Source organism: Crocodylus siamensis, chromosome 1 (assembly GCF_052110815.1).
Source record: "Crocodylus siamensis isolate JL-2025a chromosome 1, ASM5211081v1, whole genome shotgun sequence".
Classification (NCBI taxonomy): domain Eukaryota; kingdom Metazoa; phylum Chordata; order Crocodylia; family Crocodylidae; genus Crocodylus; species Crocodylus siamensis.
The window spans coordinates 85,559,286-85,579,377 of record NC_143395.1 but is presented as its reverse complement, the minus strand read 5'-3'; the positions used below and the strand labels follow the sequence as shown (position 1 = coordinate 85,579,377).

General features: G+C 40.5%; 1 protein-coding gene across 3 annotated transcripts in view; it reads left to right on the top strand.

Moving 5' to 3' along the window:
* Positions 1-10,069, top strand: part of POPDC1 (popeye domain cAMP effector 1) — a 54,437-nt gene extending 44,368 nt beyond the window's left edge. For 2 of the 3 annotated variants that reach the window (XM_090037274.1, XM_090037284.1), the window contains 2 exons: positions 4,751-4,892; positions 9,752-10,069. In XM_090037274.1, coding sequence (XP_089893400.1) covers positions 4,751-4,892; positions 9,752-9,861 — 252 coding nt within the window. In that variant the 3' untranslated portion in view covers positions 9,862-10,069. Of the gene's footprint in view, positions 1-4,750; positions 4,893-7,116; positions 7,219-9,751 lie in introns of all 3 variants that reach the window. The other variant, XM_090037279.1, reaches the window with a different exon arrangement.
* The last annotated feature ends 10,023 nt before the right edge of the window (positions 10,070-20,092 follow it).

The following is a 20,092-nucleotide window of genomic DNA, read 5'->3' as shown; positions in this document are numbered from 1 at the left end:
AGATCAGGTGCCCAATCCCAGTATGTAGAGCCAGGTGGGGAGGGTGATGGGCCCTGCATCCTGGGCCCCAGTCCCAGCACGCAGGAGCAGTGCTGAGGCTCAGGGTCCAATCCAAGTGTAGGGGGCCCAGAGGGGGGCAGCACCCAGAGGGGGCCCCCCAGAGTCCAGTCCTTATGTGTGGGGGTAGGAGGGAGTGGCACCTGGTTCCAGGATCCAGTGCTGGCACACAGGACTCAACAAGGCTCACACACTGGCCCTCTGCCACTCATCTGGCCTGTGAGGCCAAAAGCACCTCTGAGTTAGATTGTGGCCTATCTTATAGCATCTTTCTTTTCCTAAGGTTGCTCATTTAGATATGAAATTCATGCATACATCCTCACATGAACACCCGAACACCCCCTTCTGCCCCCCCGAAATGTACATTTTTTGAGTGCCACAGCACAGAATTTTTGTTATATTGGCTCAGGGCTGCCAAACCAGCAGGCTGTGGGCTGTATGTACCTGCAATGGGCTAAATTGTAGTCTGTAGGGGTGACTGGCATGGCTTCTGAACCCAGAGGGTGAATGCCACCACTGCTCACCTCACCCCTTAGCCAGCCGCTGAATCTGGGGTCTTTGGTCATCATTGGCAACTAAAATCAGTAATAAGGGAAAAAGGGGGAGAAGGCAGAAACATTCACCTCCTGGTTTCCAGAGATGTGCAGGTAAGCTGTTGTCCTGCCACTGAAAATAGATCATCTGGCTCACAAGAAGCACTATTGTCCAGATCTAGCCTAAGGAGCCAAATGAATGGACACACACGCGTTAGATGGTAGGTATCTACACCCAGCCTAGCATATGTCCTACTGGTTAGGGAACTCTCCTGGAAGGTGGAAAATGAGGGTTTAAATTCTCCCACTTCCTGGGTGGTGTAAATTGTTACATAAAAGGTAGGCACCGTCACTATTCTCTCCTCTTATGCTTTTGAGTGAGAGGCTAGGGACAGACATTCAAAAAGCCAGAGCCCAAATTGATTCAACCTTTTGCAGGTTTGTCTAACCTGCCTACATTGAACTAATTTGTAAGTGACCAGACATCCCCGAGTTAAGTGAAAATGCAGGCACATGCCTGCAGTGGGTCAGGCCAGAAGCCAGAGGGTGCTAGCTAAAGCATGGCCTTGGCTGCAGGGAAGCTGTGCTGGGGGTGGGGGAGGGCATGGCCAGCCCTGGCAGTAACCTCAAGTGAACTGGCCAGGGAGGGGTTTAATTCTCCCCTCTCCCTGTCCCACTGGCATGGACCCGAGCCAGGGACCACCTGGTGCTTCCCCCTCACTGTTGTAGGGCCGGGGGCATGACCCCCTGAGGCAATGGGGACAGGGAGGGAGTTTTTTTCCCCCTTCAGTCTCATCGGGACTGTAGCCAGGGTCTGCCAGCCCCAACCCCAATCACTAAGGGCAGGGTGAGTGGCAAAATAAGCTCCTTCCCTACCCCCTCTGCCAGGCACAAGGGAGGGGGAAAATAATTCCCTCCCTGCCTCCTTCACCTAAGGTAGCCATGCTGGCCAGCCTCTGGACATGCCCCTACCCCTGCCACTGGAGTGGCGAGTGGGGAGTGACCCTCATGGATCAGCATTCCCTGTCGTTGTTTCCTAGGACTGCAAGCCTCTTTCCAGCAGGGAGACTGCACTGTGGGCAGGAGTGGGGCGGGCAGAGCTACCGCAGGCCACAGGGCAAGTAGCAGTGACTGGGGGGGGCTATGGCCACTGCTCTGAGCCCCAGTGCTGCTGCTTGCCCTGTGCAGTCTGCCCACCCTGCTCCCACCTGCAGTGCAGCCCCCTCACCAGAAAGAGGCTTGCACTCCTGGGGAACCATGATAGGTGCTGCTGCCCCAGGAGGTTCATTCGCCACTCGAGGAGCAGGGGTGGGCATGGAGGCATGGCCAGAGGACAGCTGGCATGGCCCCCTTAGGTGAAGGAGGCAGAGAGGGGGTTCCCTGCCCCCTGGGAAGGAGCTTATTCCACCGCTTACCCCACTCAGGGAGCAAATGGCGGAGGCAGCCATCAGGACTGGCAGACCCTGGCTGTGGTGCCCCAGGAGCAGAGGGGGAATAAACGCCCTCCCTGCCCCCTTTGCCTCAGGGGGCCATGCTGGCTGGCCCACCCCTTCTGCAGCGATGAGGGGGGAGCACCAGGCAGACCCCGGCTCAGGTTCATGCCGGTGGGACAGGGAGGGGAGAATTAACCCCTCTGGCCAGTTTTCTCTTGAGGCTGCTGCCGGGACTGGCCACACCCCTGCACTGGAGCAGCAAGTGGAGGAATGCCCGGCAGGGACTGCTGCCTGTCGGACCCTGGCTGAGGTGTGATGGTGGGACAGGGGAGGGAGGGGGGAATAAACCTCTTCCCTGCCCCTTTCACCTTGGGGGCCCCCTGTGCTCCAGCTAGGGAGCAGTGGGGCAGGCCTAGCCCTCCTCCCCTGGAGCAGAGAGCACAGCCCCAGCCAGGGCTGCAGAGCATGCTGGGATGCTGGGGGACTCTAATTTAACTGAAACCAGGAAGGAGTCTGGGACAGAAGTTCCATAAACCGATTTGACCCAAATCAGTTAAGTCTGATGCTACATTCAACCAGGTTTATCTCAAACTGGTTTTGGCCATTTTTGAAACTGGTTTATGTGCACTGAGCTTCTGCTCTGTTACAGGTTTTAACCAGTTTCTAATCACTTAAAACGGTCTATGTGTAACTTTTGTCGCTAGCCAGACTGGCCAGGACTGCTGTGTTTTGGCCAGAACCCAATACTGTGTGATAGGCATGTTCTGAGCATACTTACCAGATCAGGTTTCCCAAGGGACGTAGAGGCTGGGCCACTTACCTGCTGGATTCAGATCAGGTTTAGGTGGGCGCTAGGCGCCTAGCAAGTTTAGGTACTTTCTAAATTTAAACAATATCTGCCTAGGTTGTTTTTGTTTGTTTGTTTGTTTGTTTGTTTGTTTTTGAATCACTGTCTTGAACTTTAACCCCAGGTAACCTCTCTACATTTGACCAGCTACCTTCTGTCACCAGGTCAACATTCCCCGCTTCCTCCACATGTGTCACACATCTATTGTCTCCCATGGCCTCTGATTCTCACTGACATGCACTTGCATTTTCACAGACCTGCATTTTTATTATTGGCTTTTATTCCATCCAGGAGAACACAAAACATCAGCAGACACCCTGTGCTTGAAAAAGCGTGTTTGTGCCTAAAAGCTTGCAAAGAACAATTTTTTTAGTTGGTCTAATAAAAGATATTACATTTCCCCAAAGAGCCTTGTCTGCCTGTGTCTTAAACTGAAGCACCCAAAGTCCTTTCAAGTGACTAGTAAGACCAATTGTCATTTCAGCTACAACACTTCTGGAAGACCAATCTTTGTGGGATCCAACCGTTTAGTTTCTAGTGTAAATTCAGACATTCATAATCTTGTTTGGCTTACATTCCATCTCCTTACATGGTTTATGGTTATTTGTGTTTATGTAGTCACTGCAGAGTTTCAATAAACAATTTACTTAAGTAGCATTTGTCTTCTACTGCGTAAATATTCCAATTATTAGTAGGTTGAGTGACAGTGTTGGTTAGTCTTTTCAGATCTGATTTCATATTTTTAATCCACTCTGATTTATTAGATGAGAAAGTCCTTTTCATCAGGTTGTTCATAAAAGAAAATATCTCCTAAATTGGTCATATTACAATTGCTGTGATCAAAGTTGTGAACTTAATGGGAAATAGTCCAAAATGAAAACCAGCTACTGATACTGTACAATGGGTTTCCCTCTGCAAATGTTAGCAGCAGTGTTTTTTCTGTTTTGCCTCAATATAGACTAGCAAGAATAGTTTGAGGAACAATTTTGCAGCATTTTGTAGCAATATAGCAGTGCCAATACTGCCCCCTGCTGCATCAGAGCTAGCAAGAGCTACATGATTACACTCTTAGGTCCAGTTATGCAAAGTAATTTAGGGACCTAATCCCTGTTGATTTCAACATACCTATGTCTGTTATGTTTACAAAAATACTTGAAGTTAAATGTTAGAATTTTTTTTTAGATTCTCTTTTTCAAAATCAGATCTTAAAACACAAGCCCTTCTTAGGCAAGGTAATCCAAGACATCAATCAAAAAATTTCCCTTCATTTTGGTAGTTTACATGTCAATCTGGATGAGATGCATTGTCAAATGTACATTTATAAATTTGCATTAGCTCTTGAAAGTATCTTCATTACTTGTGGGGAAATTGATGATACATTATCCATTTTATGAGAAACAATTATTAATATGAAACACTAAAAATGTAATAGAAGTGAGTCATAAATGCCGTTAATTGCTGTCTTATACATGCACCTAACACATATTGAGATATATACTGTAATATTTAAGAAATATTTAATATTTAAGCAGAAGCAAGTAGAAGATCCTGAGATCAAGAAAGAAAGGTGTTTATGTGGTGCATTTAATCTGTATTTAGGAAAATAAGGGCCAGTTTGTAACCTTAGTTAATCATAAAAATCACTAACTTAAATCAAGGTCTTTTGCTTGCTGATTTAAATCACAATTATAAATGTTAATTTAAATCATTTATATTTAAATGTATTTTGTATGAAAGCCATTGCTGCAGCACACCTCCGACTTTCACAACCATACTTGAACCCAGTGAGTTTAGTAAAGAAGTAGGAGTTGCTTTAATTTGTTTCTTACTTTAAAATGCACTTTGTATATGTTAAACTTTTTTCTTTCTTTTTAATTCAGACATCAAAGAAAATGGATCGGCAGCCAAGTCTTTGCTCTCAGCTCTCTGTGATGCAGATGAGAAACAGTATGGCTAGCTCAAGTGACAGTGAGGATGGTTTGCAGCAGTTTCTTCGTGGGACTTCCTCTGCATCTTCTCTTCGTGAGTCTCCAAAACAAGAGATACACATTTTGTGTGCAGCTTCTCTAACAATTGCAGAGTTCCTATTGACTTCAGTGCAAGCGGAACAGGAGCGCTTTGTGTATCACTTTTTTTTTGTTAAGCAGCTTTTTGATCAAGCTATAGGAAAGTTAGAGATGGTGCATATTGATTTTTGAATGGTAGCTACTGACACCACAAGGCTGTAATAAAGTTTTGAGATATCTAATACCAGTTTATGAGACAGTGATGATAATACATACATTGGTCCAATATCGGATCAGTACTGATATAAAGCAATTTGGCTATATTGGAAATCAGCCCAATGCAAGCACGCAGGCAGCAAAGAGCAGAACCCAGCAGTATGGAGAGTTGCGTGCAGCTTGTAAGTCCATTGTGAAAGGGGAGGGGGGAGGGAAAGAGCCGGGGGGGCAGATCAACACCCCCCATGTTAAGGTAGGGGGCAGATGCAGGCACTGCCCAGCCGGGGCAGGGCAGGACGGGATGAAGCCGTGGCTCATTGGGGTGGCGGGGCGTCTCCTGCTGCTCCTTGCACCCTGAGAAGGGGGAGCATGTGCCCTCGGATTTGGGCAGGGCAGGTGGGCTGGAGTTGGGGCTGCACTGGGCTTTTCTTAGTGGAGACTGGGCTCAGCATGGGGGCTATGGAGGGGGCTGCAGCCACCCCAAATTTTGCTGTAGCCCCACCACCAGTGCTGCTGTGTGACCAGCACTGCCCCAGTTCTTCCTGGCGTGTTCAATGAGCTTTAGATAAAGCTCCCCCACCACCATTTTGAAGCATGGGAGTACTGATACACTAGACACAGGAGGCTGCTGAAGCCCAGTAATTGCCATGTTCCAGCAGACTCTATTTAATCGAGTTTGCTCTGACACATGGGAATTACAGCATGTCAGAGCAGTCACTGCTCATGTATAGGCACCCTTTGGTATTAGTTGCAAGTCAGATTTATTTTTCTTTATAACCCTTTTTATATATCTTCTAGAAAGATCTGATTGTTGGCACTGACCTACAGTAATGTCTGAATTCTCTCTTGTGTCACTACTTCTCCAGTTTAAGAAACAAATTGCATGATTGTATTTGGGCAGTTGGGAGAAGGTTAGCAGTTAGCTAAAACCAAAATTCTCTTGCAGAACTAACTGCAAAATGCTTAGACCAATCTAAATGGTCATCTATTTCAGAAATAATTGTATTATTCTATATAAGGTGAACTAGTGTATAACACTACTCGGTAAAGCCCTCTTATCTATTGTACTACTGCTATTCAATATAATTTCTTCCAACAATTCTTTTTTGCTTATTGATTAACATGGTGCCTGAGCTTCCCAGAGTGATAGAAGGGGATTAGTTGTTTCATTGATCTGCAGTGCTTCCAGGGAATTAAACTCTTTGCCTGGAGTAGTTGTGCAATCTGTTACTCCTAAATAATGTGTTCTTATGACACAGTTCCACTGTTGGAAATTAGCACTGCCTGAAGGCTAGTTTGATAGAGAACCACAGTTGAATCTGCAGGTTTCAAAAACAACATGAGCAAAATTGTGGCCATTCAGCTTCCCACTGTTACATTTTAAATAGCCATATAGCAGATTCTGTGTGTGAAGTGTAATCAGTAAGTGTTGGTTTTGTTTTTTTACTCCATTGGACGTGCATGTTAAGGTATACTTCACCAATATTTTCAGTTCCTTTCAGTCTGAAGCATGTTTTCTTAGTAAAACACAAAAACAAAACAAAACCCAGAATATATGGAGAAGCAGAGCAGGAAAAATATCTTCTGCCTTAGGAGACAGCAATAAAAGAGAGTTTCTTTGAATAAGGCTCTGCATAAATTATAACTCATTATTATGTGACAAGTTCTTGTGTGGGCTAAAGCTTCCCAGTACAAAGATTTGTATTATATTTGATTATTACAATGTAGAAAAATCCTACTCTCCCAAGTACTTTATACTCACAAAAATTGAAATTTCTTCTTTTCATGGAGTTAAATGTATTTTTCTTTAGATTATAGCTTTCCTGTGGTATTCCAAAATACAAATTCTTCAATTAATTTCTAAAAAAATGTGTTTATGGGTGTTTTCCTAGTGTTTTAACAGAAAGGAGGAAAAGATACTTATTACTAGAACTACTTAATAATAATATAACTACTTATTAATAGAACTGTGTTATGAATTTAATTAACTAAAATAAACCCTAACTGTTTGCTCTTATGTTAAGGAAATAACCAACGAGAGTTCTATAATGCTTGTGGAGTGGGTCGTATGCAGCATGATGCTTTCTGTTGATAAGATCATATATTAACTCAACATCCTCAAAAAGGTATTAAAGTGGGGTTTGTTCATGACGCGTTCATGCTTGGTCTTGAACTATATGATCCATCTACGCACAACTTACTAGTGAAGGAATATTTAATGTTTCTTTTTTTCAAAATATAAGTACAAAAAAATTGGGTTGGAGCAGACATGCAATTTCAGCTAATTTTGTCTTTTAATGTGTTTAGTACTATAAAATAAGCATGTTGATGGTTAAAAATAATTATTATGCAGGGTGCTGTAGTCTCCATTGTTTCGTATCCAGTTTAATTAATTCAAGCACTTTGCTCATTTCTCTGAATTCTGTATTTGCAACTTTCTAAACTAAAACAGAATGTAGAAGGATTTATTTTTGGTAATGCTTTCATTGGTGTTACCATAGTGTGTGCGCTTTTATATGCAGTACCCAGAATGTGGTTAAAAAGCGGGATAGGGTTTCACAGGAAATGCCTTTTTAATAGGCATTTGAACTTTAGGACCTGGAGACAGTGCAAGAGACTAGTGTATGGGAGGCCCAGGTTCAGGGCTGAGCCAAGGCTCTTGCACATCTGGCTAACAAAGGCTAAGAGCATGCCCTGGAGATTTTCCAGTGTTTGGAGAAAGCAAAGACGTTCACTGGGGCAAAACAATTTTACAGTATTAAGACAGATTCCGAACCCTGTTCTGCAGGCTTGTGCCTCCACGTTTCTAAGGTAAAGCATCTCAGTCTTTGCTCATATTAGCCCTAGAATTATCAGTAATTTCCTTAACATGATGGTGATCCCCCTAAGGAATTTGTTCATCTAGCTGAAACAATGGAGCATTATCTTGGATAATCTATTCTTATATAAGCAGTTAAAAAAAAAAGAAAAGAAATGGAAACTCTCAGCCTAAATTATCAGGTGGCCATTTTTATACATACAGTTTGCATCTGCTGTTTAGGCATTTGGATATCTAATCCACCACCATATCCACAGATTTTGGATTTAGAAATCTACGTGGACTAAACTGCACCCCAAAACTTTACCTGTTAAACTAAGAATATGAAAGCAGCCTTTAATAAGCCTTATGTTTAATAAAATACATAATGATCTCTGCATGACAGCTAATTAAGTAGTTTGTAAATACTGTTAAAATCATAAACATTTGCATAAAAATGTGTAATATTTAATGCACTAAAACCACTAATTAATACCTATCAGTGTTTGCATGAGTGTAACTGTAAATCTGAACACTGTATTACAAAAACATTATACGTGGAATGCAAGCTCCTTGGGAGGAGAGAATACTTCTTTGTTCTTTGTACAATACGTAGCACCAGGGAGTTCAGGACCATGACAAGAGCTCACTGGTGATATGGTAGTAAAAGTAATTGAGTTTTATTGCATACGTGATCGGTTGAAGTAATTTCTATACCAAGAATGTCACTTCTAACCATATGTTACAACTGCAAGGATTTTTGAAGATAAATGTTTTTATTCTCAACATATACTGAGATGGCCTCTGGCTGTCATGACTGTGTGCTGCTTGCCAATTTTCTTTTAGGATTGTATTTTCATCTCTAAAAGATTTTCTTACTGTTTTCAGTCATCATATGCAAGCTGTTTATATACTTGTACTATCCTGAGGCCTGCACCAGTTGTGAGCACAGGGCTAAACTTTTAGAGGGGGAATCCAAAGAAGACAGGGAGCTAAACACAATTTTCTGAACAGATCACGGGAATAGCCCTAGGTGACTAATTTTAAAGGGAATTTTTTGATTAAATCTCCAGGGTGAAAATGTCACTGTACAATAAATGCTCATATAGGTGAAATCTTGAAGTTTTGTTTTGTTTTTCTGGACAAAACAATTGGATACGTCTGATTGTGTATTCTGTTTTAAGAGTTTTGTGTGCTCCGTTTTAAAAAGCATTATGAATTGTTGCTTTGTCAGAAGACTCTTGGAACACTGAAATCATTTCAGTTATTGGCTATAGAGCCAAAGTTGTTAATGCCCCTTGTCTTTTTATTGCGGTTGTTTAGCTACTGAATGTCATCCTACCGTTTAGTGTATTTTATCTCATGATCTTTTAAGAAGTGAAGCTATGACCATTTACTCCAGCTGAGATCTCTCCCAGTGAATTTAAGAATTTTGTTATGACTGCTGGTAATAGATCCAATACTGTTTTGGGATTTATTCCTTCAACCCAACCATTATTTTTTCAGGCAAATTACTGAATGCTACAGTACTGCCAAGAACCCAATCTTATGTCTTAGTCAGGCAAGACTTGTATTAAACTCAAAGGGAGTTTTCCCTAAGTATAGATTGAAACTTTTGGTCCTTAAAGGTGATAATGATTCATATCTCCTTTTGGTGCTTCACATCTAGAAGACTGAGTACCAAAGTCAAATGCATTAAATTTCCCTGAGAAAATACCCAGTTCCTGGTACAGCTGGTGTTACTTTAGATTTTTTTATGTTCAGGCAGATCATCAGACCTGCCAGATTTGTTTTATCACATATATATAAAAACAGTATCTGCATTTCAATTTAACTTTCTCTTTTCTTTGAAATTGCTGCAGGCCGAGCATCTCCCTACATGAGAACTTCAGCAAAAATGAAACCAATAGAAGAAACTATTGAAGATGATGTCTTTGAAGCTTCATCTTCTACTAAGTCTGAAGTCCAGTGACTGCCTTAAACAGACATGGCCTCAAACAAGCAGTAGGCTTTGTACTTATGGCCAAAGGAAGAAGCTTATTTTGATGGGATTATAAAAGCAGTCAGTACCTATTTGTTTTCAGAAAAGATACCACTCCATACATGTCAGTGATTGCTAGACAAAAACATTAGTTTTGTTTTTTTCTTTCTAAATAAAAAAGAAGAAAAGCTTGTATGAATTTTGTTTTCACTAATTGGGCATGGTTTTTGAATCGTTGCTTTTTTTGCTTCGGCTCTCTGCCATGTTAAATTCAGCTTTAAACAATGGACTGTTCCAAAATGTTATAGCCTTACACAGTCCACTTTCCAAAATAAGACATTTACTGCTATTACTATCTGTAAGGGGATACATGAGAAACATGTTTAAAAAACTTTTTTAAGTTGAATACTTTAAAAGTTGGGAAAAATAAGAATGAAATTTGCCTTTTCAACCTTAATTCAGCTGCTTCCTATTCATGCATTATAATAAACTGGAAAATTTTCTGCCCTGGGCAGCTGTAGTGACTGGATCATCAGTAAGAGCTGCCATTTTTGCCCCCCCCTTGAAGATGGTACTCAGAGCTGGTGCCTCACTCACCTACTGCTACTTACACTATTGCAATTATGTTTTCTGAAAGAAATAGCATGTGATCTGTAAAATGAAGAGCCCAGAAGAATGGTCATTTCTTGCCATGTCTCAAGTCTTTAGTTCAAAGTATAGCAGCAGTAAAGCTTCTGAAAGAAAAGATCAAAACAAAAAAAGAATGTTTTAATGTGGGCAAAACAATGCATTTTCTCCTAGTCTGATTTTTTTTTTTTTTTTTAAATGGCCAAAGTGTTTTGGATGACATTTTCCAAATAAATGTGCCTGGAGCTAATACCTGTAGCTGAAATTTGGCAAAGTTACAGGTAAACTGAAAATAGATTTTAATGGGATATATTGGGCAAGTGTTTAATAACAGGTTGCACTATCATTGCCTATGATATAGTCAGATAGAGATAAATACATAATATCTGTCATTAATGTTCTTTTTAAATTTAATAAAAGTTACCAAATTATATATACTATAATTTAATTTAACAATTTAAAAGTCAGAATATGGAGATTACTGCATTTACAGAAAATGAGATTCTATCTAAGAATTGGTGTTTGACTTAAAACGCAAAGTTCTTTGTATGTTTTGGTACTGTATTTTTCACACTACACTTAACTGTGAAGTTAACTCTGACCTGGTGTCCTTAAATCACCCTGTGACCGTGGTATGTGGTTAGGATGACCATAAAGAAATCCAGGACATCTGGGACACCCCCTCCACCCGCACAAGTCAGAGGCACTTGCTGCAGGCAGTGGCAGATTCAGCGGGCAGGGCTGCAGGTGCAGTTCACCAGGGAGGTGGAGCTGCCTGGCACACCGAGCTGTTCCCCCTGCCTGCCAGATTGCGCCCCGTACCTCTGCAATTCTGAGACTCTCATTTTAATTTTCACATTCAAAATCTGGGTCTGTCCCAGGCAAACCATGACACATGTTCACCCTATATAAAATCTGTATATGATGCTAAAGCACTCGCAATACCAAAGTACAGTCCTTGGTGATTAGATACATTTTGGCTCTCATTCTGAATGTTCTTGCGTTTGTGGAGTGAAATCCCATTTTTAAGATTACATAATATGGCCTGTGGCTTGTTTGTTCTGGCCTCGTTAAAATTGTCTCACTGATGGGAGCCGTGGTTGCTAGTATATATAAATAGATATTAAATATTTTTGACACCATGCTTCATGTACACAGTAGATCATACTGGCTTTTTGGGGGCTTATGTAGTTTTACCATGTAAATTCACAGTTTGTGGGGTTTTTTTTAATAAAACAAACAACTTATTTGCAGACAGTAAGATCTCCTTCAGGAGTCATTGCCAGCTCTTGTGTAAGTTCCTCAGTAAAAAGTTTTTAAAGATACGGGTCTGCAAACCCACGGTGGCTTCTCAGATCAGTTATCAGTATGGGGTAATTCTAACATGATTTAATATTTAAGATGCATGTTTTTTAAAAAAATCCTTAGAAGTAGACTATATAGTCAGTAGCTGATTGTCAGGCAACTAGTCAGCCTTACCATTATAGATGAAAGTTCTATTACTATATGCAATATTTTATTTTCTAAATAATAAAATGAGTGAATTAATAAACAAATTTGTATCTTTATAACTTTATAACTTACAACTAAGCAACCTTTAGGTGGGGGATTGAGATTTTTTGATACCAGCTTCTTTAATAAAGACAAAAAATTTCAGCCAAGGGTGATATTTTTTTTTTAATAGGAATTTTTACAAGCAAAGATTGTATGAAAATGTTGCTTTGATTTTTTTGTGGATAAAAATGTCATGAGGATAGTTTCAGTTATATGACTGCACTGTGAAGGCTGTATATCCAGATCAGTGATATTTTTTCATTTAAGACACAGCCAGTCTTGAGTTCCCAGACAGCCATGCAATGTGCATTGAGAGATTGGGAGCTCTAATGCTCTCTGGATTCTGGGCTGGGAACAGTGTGGAGCCAACAACTGTTTCCATCCTTTTGGTGGGATGTTTAACTGCTTCTAAATAGCCCCTCTAGCAAATAATGCCTTCCTCCACTTTCCTTCAGCTAGAGGAAGGGTTCTACCACATGATCTTTAGTAGAAAAGGACTAGAAAGGGAAAGTTATCCTTTTTCCTCGGCTGCACAAGAATTGTTTTAAGCACAGGAAACTGGCCTGTCCACATTTGAATACTCCACATAGATGAACTAGCCTTATAAGCGTGGGTGACTGGTGCCTCCCAAGTCTGGGGTGGGCACCAGCGGCCGATCACCAACAGGGGGGTCTCTCAGCGGCCAGTTGCTGACCCCAGAAGCACTGGAGGCAAAACCAGAAGAACCACCAGCGCTTCTCTCGGCTCCCCGGCCGGTTAGGGCCAATCTCGGGGCGTGTTGCCTATGCTTCTAAGGCTGTGATTCTCAACCAGGTGCTATGCAGCCTTTTGAAGGATGCTACAGGAAGTGTGAGGAGATAAGTGAGGTGTGAGAAGGAAAGGAGATAAGGGCAGGCTTAGACTCTCCCTGCCTGGCTGCTCCCTTGCCCACATGGCTTGGCCCCTCTGCAAGGAGATAAGTACTGTAATAAATACTGTTGTATTTGAAATGGGGTGCCACTCAATTCACAACAGTTATGGAGGGTACCTTGAGTCTAAAAAGGTTGAGAACTGTTTGAAGGTTTTGTCCATTGGGAGGAACAATACATTGCTAGACAGAAAGGAGAGTAAGAGGCAGGATGGTTGAGACAACCTCTGTTCTACCCTGCGCTGGTGTAACACTTCCTCCTCCAGTTCCCAGATGTTCCCTTAAACAGGAATATCAGGTGGGAGACGCATTGTTCTGTTCAGTAAGAAACCAAGTGCAGAACCAGGAGTTACTGAAATCAGCAGAATTTCTCTATAAAATTCATTCTCCCTTCCCATTGGTTAATATTTTCTCTCTCTCTCTCGTATATCAGGGCTGTTCTGTGTTGCCTGTCCATTCAGATACCAGTCCTGCAGTGAACAATGCACTGGCAGAATTCTAAGTCTACACAGAGCCATATTACTGCCAGTGGGGCTCTGCATAGACACAGCTGTCTACCTCCACACTGCAAGGATTTAGAGGCAGAGACTATAACTTGCTGGGATCTTGGGCATCTGTTGGAATGTAATCTAATGACTGTAAAACAGTGCATGGCAGTGGCAGCTATAGCCATAATAAACACTACTCATGGTGATGAATAGCTACCCTTATCTACAAGGAAACTTTACATTTTATCACCTGGAAAGAAATTGATAAAAGCTTTTTAAAGTTTCCCGGTACATAGCAAAATTATACTAAATAGTAAATTTAATCTTGCTTGTGTGTGTGTGTGTGTGTGTGTGTGTGTGTACAATTTATAAAATGTTAACTTTGTGGCTATTGTTTTTTCAAATTGATTGCCATATAAGTTAAAATATCCTATAGACTAATTTAATGTATTCTGGAGAATTGTCCTTTCCCAGCGCTGTTACTGAAGGAAAGTAAAATTGTCCTAAAATCATTCAACTCTGATGGAGTGTTTGTGTACTTTTCAGCAGACCAGACCATTAAGCCATTTGTATCCTGCTTTGGGCATACAGTAGTAAATCAGGCAAAGAAAGGAAGCAATCGGAACAATCTGTTTAAAATAAAATTGTTTGACATCCTTGATACTTTAAAATCATGCATCAAACGTAATCTGTGCTACATGTAGTACTTCTGAACTCCTATAGCCAACAGTCATTTGCTAACTAGAGAGATGTGAAAACCCAGGAAATACAGAATTTAGTTTGACACTATTTAATATGGTTTCAACACATGGAGTATGGATGTTGGCCTTTGATGTTCTCAAAGGTAAAAGAAAGCAAAGCATATGTGTCACATACTTCTGCATATTATGGAAACATGCTATTAAATTATGTTAACTAAGCTCATAAAGCTGGGGGCAAAAAGTCATTTCTGGCTGAAAGATGCATAGTTTGGCAAACAGTATTGTATTTTGTGCTTGATTCTTAGATTTATGAAGCTTTTATCCCTAGTCCTTGCAACTGCAACTTTATTTGCATGCATAAGTGTTGGCCTGAGCAGGCCCCAATATTAAAATACACATTACATACATGGTCTAAAATACAATGGAATAGAACCTCATGTAAATGCATCACAGTGGAAGTAAGCAGCAGGTTCTTCTAGTCCTACACCAATATTTTTAAAATTAGGCATCTACATCTCTGTTTAGTAGGGAGAAATGACCTGTTTTACAACTGCTAAACAGTTAACATTTATAATTAAAATCGGTTACCTGTGGCTGTATGTATTTGGTTGTTTAAAGTTTAAACATCCTCACGTATGCATGAGTTTCAATTATATGATAGAAGCATTCAGTAAATAGCAAGTTCAGAAGAAGCAAACTTCGCAGTCAAAACAGCATGAACATTGTTCAGATGTTTTTAAATGGGTATTGGTATAACCAAATGCCCTGTTTAAATGTGAGAAGATCATGATGTGAAAACGATGGACTTAAACCTTTTTCTATAAGGTTTAATTAGCACAAAAGTTGCATTAAGAATAAAGTACATTTTAATGTCTACGGGAGCTGTATTTGATATAACATCTTAAGAGTGCAAAGCAACAATATAAAACAGGCACTTCAGTAGTTACCAAATTAAGGAAGAAATTACAGTAGTAAAATTCTAACAGCAAAAAATTAAGGGTTGGATCCTGCAGTGGATCCCTGGCATATATGCAGATCCACACTGCAAAAAGTAAAGCCGTGGGAGAGTCTCTCTCTTTCCCTCCATACACAAGAAATGGCAGTTTCACAAGCAATGTTATGGGTGATAGGTTTTCACAGTACACATTCACAAACCATTTTCATGGAACCTTGGAGAGTGAAATTTTAGTGACACATGCTCCAGTGTTATTACTGGAAGAAATAGCAACAGTTATTTTAATTATTATTTCAGAAATGTGGTAGTCATAGGAAGTGCCTCTTGGATTGTGTAAAATGTTGTTTTTCCTCCCTCTTGCAATGTTGGTCACAGCTGTTTCTGATTAAAAAGGAATGGGTTCTCAGTGCTTAAGGGATTAATAAGAGAAGACAAACTGTCTTAATTAATTAGCCCTGACATTTAAACTTCCTGAGAGCATGATGATAATATGAGAATCATTAGAGATTTCAGAGGGGCGATGCTAAAACAAAAGTTTCTCAAGTATTCAGTATTGCTTGGGCTATCTCAAGTAATACTGGGATATCTATAGCTCCCTGCCTTTTTCTCTTTTTAAATAAAAGATTTATAAAAAGGTTTGGAAAGGTAGCACAATTCAGTTGGCTTCTGTTTGGTTATTTTCATTAAGCAAATGGCGTATCAGCTGATACGAATATATACACTGTGCATAAAACAACCCAGTACAGATATTAGGGGAAATTAGTGTTTTAAATGTTAACCAAATTTTGATTCACAAGAAGATTTTTTTTTTCTTAGAGTTTAACAGATGCACAACTTTTTAGAAAATGCATGTGTGTGTGTGTGCACGCGTGTGTATTATATTTATCTATCTAGATAGATCTAATGCACGTGCGCTCTCTCTCTCTCGCTTGCTCTCTCTGAAGAACTGGAGTATAGTTCTAGACTTGATATGACTGTTCTTTTTTAGGCCTTGAAGTAACTTGCCTAGAATTAGGTTGAAGCGCCCCTGCCTGCATGTCCTGAAATCAGTCCTGACACCTTTTTGAAGCTAGCACAAGAGTGACTTCAGTCTTCTGGATAGCTGATGATTTTAAGAATTAAGAATACAATTTGCCCAAACAAAAGACGCCTCTCACTACTTTAAGCCCCACATTCAAAGCTAAAGTAAAAATAGGACCTTAAGTGGGCCTTCTGCACTTAGGTGCATATGCATATATTGCATATTCTCCCAAATACCTTTGCTATTACAATTCTCAAATGAGGACCATCCGGTCATTATAATTTATGGCACTTGAGCTTTTTATGCTGCTCCTTAACTTCCCCCTTAGAGATTAATATCTATTAAGGCCACATCCTTATTTCCTGTGCAAAGTGCTTTTGGGATAAGAATTCCCTCTCATCCTTTGTAGTAAATGACTGCTAAAAGTGAAGCATCTTGAAAACTGCCAACTTATGTCCTCTTGCATCACCTTGCTTCATTCCCTGATACCACACGCTGTGTTTAGGTTTTAGAAAACTGGGGGGATCTAAGAGTACAAAGCAAATGCTTTGCTGAAGATCCTATGAAATAAGTTAAAATTCATTCCCCCTTTTTAAGTGGGGAGGTTCTAAAGTACTTCAACTTTTGTCTTTTTTTTTCAATAGATAATTTTCCTCGTGCTCTCCACCATCCAGTGGTTTTACAGAATAACAAAATCATACTAAATGGTTTTTTTTGTCTTTTCTCCAGTTGCTATGTAACAAGCACAAACAAACAGTATTCTGGCCTGCAGAATATATATTAAAGCCTGTGACCTCTTTCAGAAACTCTAGATTCAGTGTCCTTTATTTAATATAACACTCAGTTGGGACCTGAGAATGAGGCCTAGGGAATCTGGAACAGAAACCTGAGGTGCAAGCCTGGTGCATTGAGGTCAATGAGAGGACTGCTATTCTTGAGTGATTGTCAACCACGGTGACTTGTGAGCCTTTCCATGGTGCTATGGGTGCCACGCAACATTAGAAGTCTTAGGTGTACAAACATGATTCACAAAATGAGCCTACAGATTTCAAATGGGAAATCCATAGTGTTAAAACCATTCTGATGTGTTGGGGTCTGTCTTATTTGTATGTAACAAAAGAATTGCACTATTATTTTTCCACAACCACAAAATCAGGGAAAACTAAGAGCTGGCATTTTTGAGGGATGCATTCAGTCCAATGAGAAGTGCCTTGGGTCTAGCAAGGATGAAAACTACTTCCTTGAGAATTATGTTTCACTTTGAAAACTCATTAAATGGGTGAATTTCTAGAATGCTTAAGACACTATTGCTATAGGCTGTGTGTAGAAATGAGGGGCATGTGTGAATGACACTTTAAAGCAGGTTAAGTGTTTTTGCACCTCTTTAATGGTGTTGATGTTTGCACACATTGGAGGCGTATTGCACAGTAATTCCAGCAGCTGTAGCAAATTCAGCAGTGTACAGAAACATGCCTTAAATGACTTGGGGTGCAGCAAACTAAAACTCCGAAGAGTTTTAGCTTGCTGCCCTAGAGTCGCAGAGTGAAGCACCGGTCTCCGTGCAGCTCAGGGGCTCTGCTAGGCTGGCCCCAGTAGCTTCACCTGGGGTCTGGGGCCCTCCTGGGACAGCAGCAACAGCAAACCTGCCACTTGGAGCCTGGCTGGCAGCCAGAGTGTGGCTCAGGCTGGCCAGGCTCCAGTTTCTGTGGTCCACACTGCTACCACGTGCTCCGCATTGCTTTTTTTTTAGCACCCTTTTTTAGAGGCTAGGATCTTCCGGTATCTAATTTTGCCACCATGCTGCAAATATGCAGCATGGAGGATGGGTTAACTTGCACCACAGGTTCCCGCTGAAGGGGACACAGCTGAAGGATTTAACTCCAAGGATCTCATTTTAAAACTTGTACCTAAAACAACATAAGTTTTTTACTGTTGAGGGGAAGAAAGCAAGACTCCTTTTCTTTCCTATTGGTAAGAAACCTCACTGATTTTGTATCTATAGCTATGTCAACATAATATATAGTCTGTTCTATATTTCTTTGGAGATTTTATTGTATTTGCATGTAGAATTAATTCATTTTCCTCCAAACTCCTTAAGGACCTGATTCAGCCCTCATCAAAATCAATGCAAGTTACTCCCCTTCTTTCACACCAATAAGCATTTAGTCAGAAGGTATAATTAAAGCAAGAGAGAGCTAGTTACAGTGTTCTAAGTTCAGTGAGTAGAAAGCTGAAAGACATATTACAATAATATAGAGCTCATCAAAAAGTCTTAACCTATTAGGATTTTTAACTGTTAGCCAGGGGTGGGGGTGGGGAGAGAATAAAAATTCAAGACGGGATTGACAAATGAGGCAATTTGTTTTTTCCTTTAAAAAAAAGGACCCACTTCAGGGGGCAGGGAAATTGTCATTTTTTTTTTTAGCTAAGTTTTGTCAGAATGCTGGAATATTTCAATCTGCTTCATAAAAGTACTTTCAAATCTTCTGGCTGCTGCAGGTGGAGAAGAATGTATTTTCCTAACAAGGGAAGGAATGACAATGGGTAAAGAGTGTGAAAGATTTCTGTTGGGAGTCATTTTAGCCTTCCTGAGTGAGGACTGGTTGGTTCCCAGTTTTGTGTCAGTTTATCATAATTTGGTCAAAAGAATGATTATTCTGTGGCTTAGATCAAGTTAGTTGTTTGTATTCTCTGGGTAACAAGCAGAGGGCTGAAGAGCTATTTTTTTCATTCCTACAAGTACATGGATGCTTGAGAGATGTTTTGTCTAACTTGAAGAAGAGGGAATTAGTGTAAAAATGAGGAAGTTTACCAACTAATTGAACGAGATGGAACAGAATTTAAATCATAAAAAAATCACTTTTAAATCTCTGCCTAAATTTTCAGTTTGCATTGGTACATAGTTGTACCCCATGAAAAAAACTGCAGCATGAGACTGTAGCTCTGGGGTTTTCTTTGGGCAATGGGATGTGTTGAAAGCTGATTAAGTAGATAAATCCTGAGGCAGAACATGTAAAAACGAAGAATTGGTCATATTTATACGGCAGCACTAAAACAGGTAAACAGCATCCTCTACTGGGGATAAAATCCAAACACTCTCTTTATAAAAATAGTGTTGTTTTGAAAATATGATTACTAATACTTCTTGGGCTTTTGAACAATTAAGTTCTCATTAAGGTCCTGATTGTCCAAAGGCTTGTGCACATGCTTAGCTTTCAGCCCTGTGATAAGGACCACTGAATCCACAGAACTACTCACAGGGCACAAAGTTAAGCATAAGTGTAAATCTTCACAGGTTTGGGGCATGAAGTGTGATCCTTGTTTAATGAACTTAAAAGGAAAGGTTGTTACAACAGTTAGAAAATGTACAGGTCAACAGCAGGGAAGGGCATGGCACTGGTTTCTTCTCTGTCCAAATCTAAGTAAAAGTACCTTTGGGTAGCCACCTTCTGTGCCCCTACATGATTTTAAAATGCATCGCAATGTCCTAAATGCTTAACAGAATGATTTGACTTTGGGCACCATAAGAAAGCCAAGCAACTTAAAAATCTGCCTCCATTTTCATATGTCTGCCTTAAGCATCCTAAGTAGGCACAATAAGGCACATTGTACAGGACATTTCAATATGTGCAAGCACTGCAATTTTGTTACAATGTTATACCACTGAGGAAATGCTTGCTGCTCCATCAAGCCATTCTTACCCAGTAGCAGTGAGTGTGATGATTTCTATTCCTCTCCAATACTGCCTTTGTTGTGGTAGTCAAAGTACTTTAGAAGCACCAAAGAAGAAATTAAAACAGTCCAAATCCCTATACCAGGATCTTTTGGGAGATGAAACACCATCCATAAAAAATAGCAGCTGTAAATTCTTCTCAGTAACAACTAGTTGGAAATGTTTGTTAAACAAGTTTTGTTTTAGTGAAAGATAGCATTTCCCCCAAAACTTTTGTGGAAACCTTCCATTTATTT